We start from the raw sequence: 12,120 nt of genomic DNA on the forward strand, positions 1-12,120 counted from the left end.
CAGATTTTGTCAGCTGCAGCTGCAATAGTTTGGGCCTAAACAATCAGGTGTGATTTTTGTCTGTAAGCTTCTTTCCTGGTGTGTAATCATGAAATGTTTGCTTCCATGTTTATTCACCAGAAAATGAAAAAGACAGCGGTAAGCATTTCCTTTTTCCTGCAGTGGCCCTTAAGTACCCCCGACAGGACATGTTTTGTGGATTTATCTTATCAAGAATTGCTGTCCAGACTGTCTTTTAAAGCACATGTGCAAGATGAAGGAAAACCTGCAAACATGGCCTGTTGGGGGGGGGGGGGGGGACAGGCTTGAAGTGCTGATTTACAGCACTGTGCCTAAATCTAGCGCAAGGCAATCCTATTCAAATTGTGGGTGTTTGAGAAAAGCCAAGTGAGGGTTAGAACCCCTGCTTGTGTTTTTTTTGGGTTGATCTTTGTGTCCCCTTTCTTAAAATTGGCTTCACTTCCTGTCACACAGCTGAACAGTAAGTGAGGTTAAAACCCTACCAGTGTCTTTTCTTGGGGACACAGGTCAATCTAACTAGTGTCCCCATTAAGCAAATTGCACAACAGCACTGATGTGTACACCCCAAATGATTAGTTAGTTTGGGGTTTAGTAAAGGCAAAGCCACTCTGCAGTACAAGCGTAGTCGCTGAAAATCAGAGGGGAAGCACTGATGGTTTTAACAGCCAATCCTGTAGAAGCAACGTTTTTTTATTTTCTTCCTTGCTTGTCCACTTGTAGTGCAAAGTGGATTTGCCTTTAGTAAATGGACCCCAAAGTCCAAGATCCCTAATAACTTGGGGTGTACACAGCAAAATGCTAGAGTGCAATTTACATAATGGGAAACTATTTAGATTGACATGTGTCCCCAAGAAAAGATATTAGTAAGGTTTTACCCTCACTTCCTGTTTGGCTACGTGACAGGAAGTGAATGAATTTGAATTAGAAAGGGTGAAGACACCTCACAAATGTTGTCACTATCAGGGGTGCAGACATCCCCAAAAAATGAGCAGATAATACTTATTTGCAAATTAATAATTTTTTATTTAACATTGGGTGGTGTTTGTGGGGGGCCCTAACACACACTCATACATATTAGCAACGCTGTATCCTGGCCTATTGGCATGGTTATATTTTCTTAGTCTCTCAATAAAATTATCAGAAATGTGTGCTTAAAGTAGAACTATAATCAACACTTTTTTTCTTTCATTTTGGAGGGAGGGAGGGTTATAGCCCCTGTCAGTTTATTTTGGACCATCCCTGTCCAATTGGGGAGATTTGCCTTCACTTCCTGCCCCATAGCCAAACAGGAAGTGAGAGAAAAACTATGCAAATTAAGGGAATCCAGTGCCCCCCTCCCCCCAGAACTAGTGTGTCCCCCCCTGAAAATTTCTGTGTGTGTCCTAAAAAAACAGGGTGTGGCCTTGACAGGAAGGGGTGGGTCATTTTTCTATTAGGAGGTGCAGAAGTTTAGTCAGGCCTAGGGCAGCACAAAACCTAAATATACTACTGCATATTAGGGCTTATTTAGACAGGATCCGATTTACAGCATGTTTTTATATTGTGGGAGGAAACCCACGCAGGCACAGGGAAAACATGCAAACTCCAGGCAGATGGTGTCACGGGCGGGATTCGAACCAGCGACCCTTTTTGCTGCTAGGTGAAAGTACTATCCACTACACCACTGTGCTGAACGAACATGATCGCGGCTGAAAGGATGAGATCAGTGTTTTTTTTCCCGATCTCATGCTTTCCAGCCTGGAGAATAGATGTGGGGTCTTATTGACCCCGCCTCTCTCCGTAAAGAGGACCTGTCACACACTAGTCCTATTACAAGGGATGTTTACATTCCTTGTAATAGGAATAAAAGTGATCCAAAATAAAAAAAAGGGACAAAAAAGTGCAAAAAGAAAAATATAAGGTAAAAAAAAAAAAAAAAAATTAAAATGCCCCTGTCCCTAGTAGCTCGCACTCAGAAGCGAACATGCATGTAAGTCCCGCCCACATATGTAAACACCATTTAAACCACACATGTGAGGTATTGACGCGTGCGTTAGAGCGAGAGAACTAATTCTAGCCCTAGACCTCCTCTGTAACTCTGAACTGGTAACCTGTAAAAAAAAAATCAAGCATCGTCTATGGATATTTTTCAGTCCCGAAGTTTGGCGCCATTCCATGAGTGTGTGCAATATTAAAGCGTGACAAGTTAGGTATCTATTTACTCTGTGTAACATCATCTTTCACATTATCCCTAAAAATTGGGGTTACTTTACTGTTTTGTTATTTTTTAATTCATGAAACCGTTTTTTTTTTGGGCCAAAAAAAAAAGGCGTTCGGAAATTTTTTGCGCAAATACCGTTGGAAATCAAATAAAAAATGACCGCCACTTTATTCCTTAGGGTGTCTGCTAAAAAAATATATATAATGTTTGGGGGTCCTGAGTAATTTCTCAGGAACAAAATATAATTTTTACATGAAGGAGAGAAGTGCCAGAATAGGCGCGGTATGGAAGTGGTTAAAAGTGAAATAATAAAAGTGAAATATTCCTTTAAATTTCATACAGGGGGGAGGGGGGTATAACATGCCTGTGAAGTGAAAAATAAAAGTAATTTAAAAGTACTCATGGCTATAAAGAATAGTCATTGCTCATTAAAACTAAAAAAAAAACAAAAACGTGGGGGTCCCCCCAAATTCAATTACCAGGCCCTTCAGGTCTGGAATGGATATTAAGGGGAACCCCGCCTTAAAAAAAAAATACGTGGGGTCCCCCCAAATATCCATACCAGGCCCTTCAGGGTCTGGTATGGATATTTGGGGGGGACCCCACGTCTTTTTTTTTTTACGGCGGGGTTCCCCTTAATATCCATTTCAGACCTGAAGGGCCTGGTAATTTAATTTGGGGGAACCCCCACGTTTTTTTTTTAAATTTTTTATGAATGAATCCTTTTAGAATTGCCGAAGCCGACAATTCATTATTGCCGCGTGTGAATTTTAAATGTCTTTTTTTCCTTCAAAATGTAATTTTGTGCAGGGACAGTTTTAAGTGCGGAAAAAATGCGCTATTTCACATGCTGACTTTACACCCCCTAGATACGAAATTTAAAGGTATATTCCACTTTTATTGTTTCACTTTAAGCATTATTAAATTCACTGCTCCCGAAAAAACGGCCGCTTAAAAAAAAAAAATTTGCATTGATACATTTCCCCTGGGACAGGACCCAGGTCCCCAAACACTTTTTAGGACAAAACTTGCATATTAGCCTTTAAAAATAGCACTTTAGATTTCTCCCATAGACTTCTATAGGGAGTTCGGCAGCGGCTTTACATATTACTTGCAATGCGCCGGCTGCTACGCTGGTTCATGCGCCTAATTAAGGCTTCACCCGGAGTACTAATTAAGCCATGAACCAGCGCAGCGCACTGATAATAGTAAATCAGCCCCCATATGTTGTTCCTATTTAGACAAATAAACCTTTGGCAAACAGAGCACTAGATTTGGTGTTTTTTTTTTTAATCTTATGTCATAACAGAGCAACCTGAGGGAGGTCTGAGACTGCTTAAGCCTGCAAAAAGAGAGAGTGGGTGAAACAGGGATATTAGAAGCTCCACGCCGGGCTGATTAATCAGTTAATCCCAGAGGGAATCTGCTTTTTCCGACCTGCTGGTAAAACAGGGGTCAGATTTTAAGGTGAGCAGCTAGGATACTGAGGTGGAGGAGAGCACCAGCAAATTCAATTTGGTGTGCACTATTTGGTGAAGTCTTCAATTTGGAAGGAACTGAAGACTTTTTTCATCACTTTCACGTTTATCACTTTATATGCAATTGAATTCATATAATTTTATGTGTCATTAGCGCAGCACCATTCTATATTTTTGATTGGTACTAGCAATTAGGTGGAGGTGTAATATTACATCCTATTGTTATTTTTCACTGAAATTGTATTTTGCAAATGTGCACATACGTTGTTATTTTGCACATTTTTTTTACAGGTTTAGTAATATTTGTTGTCACCAATTTTAATAATTTTTTTGCGCCAATAGAAATAATAATTTCATACCATCCAGTCTGGATTACTGCTTCTAAGCCACTTCCGTTTTTACAAAGTTATCTTTTTCATTATAAAATTATTCAACATTTATCAGCCTAAAAAAATGTTAACATACCACCGGGACATGGTTGCTGTGCATGCTGTATACTATTATCTCCTAGTCTCTCTGTATTAACACTCCTTAAAATGTGTGTCGGTCTATCAGCTGCATCCTAAAAGAGATGGAAGTCGCATTGTTAATCATATTTTTGCCAAGTGCAAGTTAAGAACCAAGAGACCATTAAAACTGAACTGCCAAATAATCATATAGAAATATATAATTGATTAGAAGATTGTCAAAACTTGAAAATACACGGAAATAAATAAAAGAGCTACTAATAGCATTCAGGTATCTTTCTACAGTTTGTCATAACAAGATAGAAACTTGCGCTGAAAATGCGTTGTGGGGAACCATAAATTTTCCTTTTTATTTATCATCGACACCTACTGGCCAGCAGCAGCAGTGTTCCCTTAGGCCTGATTCACACCTATGCATTTTTAGTGCTTTTTTTAATATTTGAACTACAGTCTATTTAACATGGTTTCCTATGGATCACGTTCTGCAGTGCAAATCTGCAAAAAGCAAAAAAAATGCATAGGTGTGAATCAGACCTTAGAGCTGCTTCCTTGTTGGTAGGCAGCAGGTCAGCTCTATCTGCCTAGCCTATTTTGTTACCATTAGTCATCAAAGATGTGCACCCTATTTGAATCCCACAAGTACAGGGCTCTTGGCTTGTCACAGTACTTTCTACACAGTGTGTGTGTGCTGTACACTGTGAGCCTTGATCATGACCAGAGTTAATTTTCATCAAACACTGCCTGCCCCTGAATACACTTCATCTGCCTGTGGGATAGGTGCAGCTTTGTGCGGCGGGCAGTGAGCACATAGAGTCCAAGTTTGGCAATATATTATACAAAAGTTCAGCAATTACAAAAAGGGCCCAGTAGTAAGACACACCTGTCCGGATCCACTTACAACTATAACAGTGGTGGAACAGCCATTTGAAGACTGGAAGATGCCAACAGCATCTTCCACCAGGAGCAGAATGCAGCCTGGCCGGTCTACACCCAGAGACTTCTGACCCGTCATCTCCTGTGTTATCAACCATATTTCCTCCAGCGTTATAGGCATGTTAAGTTCTTTCCTATCTCAGAAAGATGGGGATCACCAAGTTTCTGGAAAAAAGTATCCATTTCTTCCCCCATTTCCTCCTGCCGGGAGCTATACAGGTTCTCATAATAATCTCTAAGCCTGTCCACCATTTCTGTATGTGAAGACACCCTCCCCTCCCCTATAGTAATCGTTGGCACTACAGATGGGGTGAATTTGTTTTAACCAGGAAGGTCAGCATTCTCCCTACACTTTTTCCTTCCCCAAAGGCTAGTCGCTTCTGGAAAAGTTGTCTGTTCTCTACTTTCCTGAGCATCATTAGACGGTAGTTCTGTTGTTCCTCTATCCATAACCTAAGTCTATCAGGTATTGGGTTAGTCACATATTCTTCCGTTATTGTCACCCTCTCTCCAGCCATCCTTTCTCGTTCCTTGGTTTGCTTTTTGATACTTGTATCATACCTCGGAGGAAAACCTTCAAGGTATCCCATACTACCCCCTCCAAAGTCATACTTTGTTAAATTCAACAAATTCTATTAAAGCTGTTAGAACTTATGGGAGAACCAGATGAGGTCCTATCTAAAAGGGGCTTATTCTCCACTCCACAGGGTGATTACTTTCCTCTAGTTCTATAGTGAGGCTGTCACCGGGAAATGATCCGAAAGGTGCCTTGACATATAACTTATGTTCTTTACTGCAGGTAACACCTCCTCATTCCCTAAAACTAAATCCTGGAGAGAGTGTGGAATGTGTCCTGGAAAAGCATGCGTATCGCCGGGACTCTGGGTTCCATATTCTCCAGATGTCCTTCAGCCCGATGAAAAATTGGGATAGTCGGTCATCCATGGTGTTGACCAATTGTGTCCCCAAGGGGAACCTATCCAGTTTTCAGTCCATGACCATGTTAAAGTCCCCCATAGCCATCACCGGGACACCCGGCTTATCCAGCACAAACTCCACCAGACTATATAGTAGAGGTGCGCATCTTCAGTGGTCTCACGATTCGATTATCATGGGAATGATTTGATTCTGCGATGCATCACGATTACTGCCGATAGTTTTCCCATAAGTTCTATCCGATTCCGACCGGGTCATGTACAAGTGGTGCAGGTGAGGGACGGGGTACAAGCTCGCCTGGGCACGGGAGCGGGCATGGCACTGTACCTAGGCTGCAATGCTTCTTACAGGAGGATTAGGTGTAACGATCGCTGTGTATATGGGGCACACACTGTGACATGGACAGGCACCTCAGCTTCTTCACATACCGTACCTGTGTGATTGTGTGCTGCAGAATAGTGTGTGTGTGTGTGTGTGTGTGTGATTGTGTTGCAGAATAGTGTGTGTGTGTGTGATTGTGGTGCAGAATAGTGTGTGTGTGTGTGTGGTGCAGAATACCACTATAACCTTAGGCAGTGGTACGTCAGCAAAACTCTTCACCTATATTTACAGATGTTCCAAATCCATTGTTTGTGTACTATACCCCCTTCACTGTATGTACTAATTAAATTGTCTTTTGGTGCCATCTTTTTTTTTTTGGGGGGGGGGGGGGGGTTTGTACTTCTGCGTTGGAAACACAATAAAATATTTTTCTGATTAAAAAAAAAAGTTCTACAGGTTACCAGTTTAGAGTTGGAGAAGTGTGTGTGGTGTCATGCATGCGTACATGCGAAACGTGTAAAGGCCTATGGGAAATTTCTTCACAACCGGAAACACGTCACCTCCACGGCACTTCCGCATACTGAACAGCGCAACACTGAGGCGTGGAACGCACGCCGAAGAGCCATAGCAGTAACGCTGAACAGACTAGTGCCAGTTGGGCACTTGAAAATGTGAGTGGAAAATTTTATGTTTATAAATAAACTTGCCTTAACTTTTACATACTACACCATATGGAGTTTTTTTTCTTTTGGAGCAAGGAAAGCGGCTGGTGTGGATGCAAAAGTATTTTCCTGCATGTTGATCTAGCATACATCTAAAAGGAGAGACGGAAATATTGCCATACAATTGAGGAGATACACACTTGGATACTGATTACAGGCTATATACCTACCATTATCTGGTGAGAGTTTAGCACATAAGAGGTGGTGGCATCACACAGAGGGTGAAAAAGTCACGGAATTTCAGTCAAGAATATTGGCACTATATATATATTTTCTTGGAAAAGTTTTCTGTAAACTTTGAACATTGAACTTTTTTCTTTGTGCATGGTTTATTTGGTTTAATTATCCGTGATTGTATATCGCGGGGCACGTTTTGAGCACGCTGGTGTTATTGTATATTTAAATGATTTATGTTTCAAAGAGATTGAAAGTGTTATATTCATAGGGGTTAAATGCTCATTCTGCACAGTATCAGCGCAGTAGTATATGTGCATCATATACAAATATACATTTTTTAGAGTTGGAGAAGGTCTTGTGGTAGAATTATTGCACTCGCTCTAACGATCGCAGTGATACCTTATATGTGTGGTTTGAACATGGTTTACATTTGCAGGCACCACTTTTTTTTTTTTTTTACCCATTTTATTTTGTTGTTTTTATTTTTCCACTGTCATCTAGACTGAGGGGGACTTGGCTTAGTGAATTGGGTCTGTACTTCGTGGAGGGGGTCTGTACTGAGGGAGGTTGGTCTGTACTTAGGGGGACTGTACTTGGTGAAGGGGATCTGTACCAAGGGAGGGGGGGCAGTACTTAGTGGAGGGGGCAGGCTGCATTTTTGGGCACGCATAAAGTTGTTGTTAACATTTGTTTTTATAACTTAATTCTGCATAAAACATTTAAGTGTCATTTCATGAGATAATTTATGAGAGCGTGTTTAGGGGGCGGGACATGGTAGGGGTTGGGCGGGGCAACTGGTGGCGAGTACGGCTTGAGGCCTGGCTAGTAGCTCAGGACTTGAAATTTTGAGCCCTGCTATATAGGATCGTGGTATTAACCGCTTAAGGACCGCCTCCTGCACATTTACGTTGGCAAAATGGCACGCTGGGCACATGCACGTACAGGTACGTCCTCTGCTAGTGCCCAGTTGCGGGCCCGCTACCCGGTCCGAAGCTCCGGGACCCGATCGCCGCTGGAGTCCCGCGATCAGTCCCCAGAGCTGAAGAACGGGGATAGCTGTGTGTAAACACGGCTTCCCCATTCTTCACTGTGGCGGCGTCATCGATCGTGTGATCCCTTGTATAGGGTTACACAATCGATGATGTCACACCTACAGCCACACCCCCTACACTTAGAAACACATATTAGGTCATACATAACCCCTTCAGCGCCCCCTTGTGGTTAACTCCCAAACTGCAATTGTCATTTTCACAGTAAACAATACATTTTAAATGCATTTTTTGCTGTGAAAATGACAATGGTCCCAAAAATGTGTAAAAATTGTCCGAAGTGTCCGCCATAATGTCGCAGTCTCGAAAAAAAATCGCTGATCGCCGCCATTAGTAGTATAAATTTTTTTTTTTATAAAAATGCAAAAAAACGATCCCCTATTTTGTAAACGCTATAAATTTTGCGCAAACCAACCGATAAACGCTTATTGCGTTTTTTTTACTTTACCAAAAATAGGTAGAAGAATACGTATCGGCCTAAACTGAGGAAAAAACAATGTTTTTTATATATATTTTTGGGGGGTATTTATTATAGCAAAAAGTAAAAAATATTGATTTTTTTTCAAAATTGTCGCTCTATTTTTGTTTATAGCTCAAAAAATAAAAACCACAGAGGTGATCAAATACCACCAAAAGAAAGCTCTATTTGTGGGAAAAAAAGGACGCCAATTTTGTTTGGGAGCCACGTCGCACGACCGCGCAATTGTCTGTTAAAGCGGCGCAGTGCCGAATCGCAAAACCTGGCCGGGTCCTTTAGCTGCCTAAAGGTCCGGGTCTTAAGTGGTTAAAGGACGGGAGGGAACACATTAGCCAACACATGTTCTGTTCTCTATTTTACAGAATAAAAATAAGTAACGTCCTAGTTCATCAATCCTGCTCTGTATACAGGTAACTATTACTCCAGATCTGATCAAAATGCTCACCCCCCTAGAGTAGGAGATATGGACAGAGTGATACTGTGTTCGAAAATCTCCCCACCCCAATTGGGGTAAGGAGATATTAGTAAGATGTGTCTCCTGCAGGCTTAGAAGCGCGGCCCCATATATTTTTGCCATCGATAAAACTGCAGCTTTTTTCCCTGGATCTCCCAAGCCCCGGAAATTCCAAGAACATAAAATTTACTTTTTTGTCTGTGTACATCTAGCCATTAATATTCAAATTTCGATACATTTTGTATAATTTTTCCTTGATAAGCAATACCCATTCTCCTTAATGTGTTTTTTCTGTGATATTTTGTGACCAAGTGTTGCCTAATAAAAAAAGAAAAACATTTTTTTTTTTCCATGCACTCCTTCCTAAACCTTTTGTGCCAAACATATCAATCATATCATCTGATTTTCTCACATATCTTTCTCACCACCTCTCTGGGTTTATATTGGAGCTTTCTAATGTGACCTTCCCATGTACCCACCATTTTGAATATTGTCATCTTCATTATCCTCAAGTTTCGAACCCTCCCCCCAAAAAAGACTCCATAGACCAACAAAAATAGCATAAAAAGAAAAAAACACAAGGGGTAACATGCTTTTTTCCCGTTCATTCCAAACACAACATCCCCCTACCCCACCCCCATCTCCTTAGTGTTCAAAACAAAATTGTTAGTGCTGTGTTATAGCCTAAACTCAATTGTGCTATCACAAGGTTCCTGGGTGAAGCAGTCCAGTTCTTCTACACTCTCCCCTTATGGGTTGCTAGCCACTCCGCTACCCCCTCAGGAGTGTCAAGGAACACTGTCTCCTCTAAGGCAGTTACCCGCAATCTTGCAGGGTATAATAATGCGCAAGTTACTTTCAATTGCTGTAGTTTGTGTTTTTTTTCCCTCAAATTTGGCTCTCCGCTTTTGAAGGTCAGGCGAAAAATCTAGGTATATAGATACCCTAGTACAGTGATAGAGAATATTACTAATTTCTCTGGCTTTGTGCAATATAGTCACTGTGTCCTTACATAAAAGCATTTTTACCAGAAGGGATCTCAGAGTACCTCCAGGTTGAGGAGGTCTAGAGAGGACCCTATGTGCTCTCTCGGTAAAAAAAAGGTGAAAAGGATTCCTGTGCAAATATTTTCTTAAAGGGGTTGTAAAGGTTTGTTTTTTATTTTCTAAATAGGTTCCTTTAACCTCTTGACCACTGGGCACTTAAACCACCTTCCTAACCAGATCAATTTTCAGCTTTCGGTGCTCTCACATCATACAACACTGTACCCATATGAAAATGTTGTCCTTTTTTTTAACACAAATAGAGCTTTCTTTTGGTGGTATTTAATCACCTATGCGGTTTTTATTTTTTGCGATATAAAAGAAAAAAACAGAAAATTCTGTAAAAAAAAATGTTGGCAAAATTGTATACGGCTACTCATAGCTTTGGGTCTGGGGACCCGTATGTTGTTGCACATTACAGCCCTGTATACTGGCCCCTCGGCCGCAGTGAAAGTTAATGGCCACCTGTCAAGCGCCTTCCCCATCAGCAATGGTACACGCCAGGGATGCCCGTTATTGCCTCTGATATATATCCTTACCCTGGAACACCTCCTTAACAGACTGAGGGACAATCCAGATATTCTGGGGATTACCGTGAAGGGGAGGGAGTTCAAAGTCGCTGCCTTTGCGGATAATGTCCTCCTCTCTTTACGGTCTCCCTGAATTTCCTTACCCAACCTTCTTAAAGATCTAGACCACTTCGGTACCCTTTCAAACTTGAAAATTAACCACGCAAAATCGCAAGCGCTGAACGTTTCCCTTCCCTCCCAGGAGGTGTCACACTGTCAGGATTATTTTCCTTTCTGGTGGGTACAGGATTCACTTACTTACCTTGGCATTCGCATTCCCACTCGCTTGGCAGATTTGTACTCAAACAATTTCCATCCTGCCCTCCTCCAGGTTAAAAAATGCCTTAAAGAATGGATGGGCCTGAACGTCTCCTGGTTCGGTCGGTCGGCCCTGATCAAAATGATAATTCTGCCCCGTTTACTTTACCTAATGCAATCAATCCCTATTTCCCTACCCCCGGGATTTTTTACATCCTACAGGAAGGCTTGCTCCGCCTTCCTGTGGAGGGGTTCTCAACCTCGCATAAAGTACGCCTGACTCACCTTGCCTAAATCTGGTGGGGGAATTGGTCTTCCGGACCTCCAAAAGTACCATAGCGCTTGTCATCTTACGAGGATTGGAATATCCACGCCTCCAAAAAGCTATGGGTCCTCCTTGAGAAGGCCTTCTCGATAGGGCCCTTGCATCTACTGTAGTCCCATGGTTACCCTCTAGGAGCTGGTTCAAATTCTTACTAGCCCATCCACTTATCTATCCTTCACTTTTGGCTTTCAAGAAGGCCTCATTACACGGGTCATCGCCCTCTCTCCCGAGCCCTTTGACAACCCTACGGGGGAACCCAGATTTTCCACCGGGAATGTCTGGGGAATTTTTGAGACAGGAATGGCCCTTTGAAGATTTACTAGCACTCCAGTTTTACTCTGCGGGGAGGCCTTTATCTTTTGAAGCCTTGAAATCTTTTACTAAGACATCCTCTCTACCCTTTTGGACTTACAGACAAATCCGACACTTTCTCACAACTACGGCTAGTCAGTCACTCTGGTCACGACATCTTATGCCCTTTGAATCCTTGTGCTACCGTAAAACGCCACAAATACATCTAATTTCCCTTCTGTACACCCTCCTTGTGGAAGCCCCATCACAGATTCCCACCCCGCCACAGCTTTCCTGGAATAGAGATCTCCAGACATCCCTGTCAGTGGAAGATTGGAGCACTATCTATGAATACGCCCACAAAGGCTCTACAAATGTGGCCATTCAAGAGAATGGTT

General features: G+C 42.0%; 1 protein-coding gene across 5 annotated transcripts in view; it reads right to left on the minus strand.

Annotated features, from left to right (window-relative positions):
- TEX14 (testis expressed 14, intercellular bridge forming factor) overlaps nucleotides 1-12,120 on the minus strand; it is a 639,745-nt gene that overhangs the window by 304,714 nt on the left and 322,911 nt on the right. For all 5 annotated transcript variants that reach the window (XM_040336821.1, XM_040336817.1, XM_040336820.1 and 2 more), the window contains exon 13: nucleotides 4,165-4,261. In XM_040336821.1, coding sequence (XP_040192755.1) covers nucleotides 4,165-4,261 — 97 coding nt within the window. The remainder of the gene's footprint in view (nucleotides 1-4,164; nucleotides 4,262-12,120) is intronic.

The sequence above is a fragment of the Rana temporaria genome, chromosome 2, assembly GCF_905171775.1.
Source record: "Rana temporaria chromosome 2, aRanTem1.1, whole genome shotgun sequence".
In the NCBI taxonomy this organism is placed as follows: domain Eukaryota; kingdom Metazoa; phylum Chordata; class Amphibia; order Anura; family Ranidae; genus Rana; species Rana temporaria.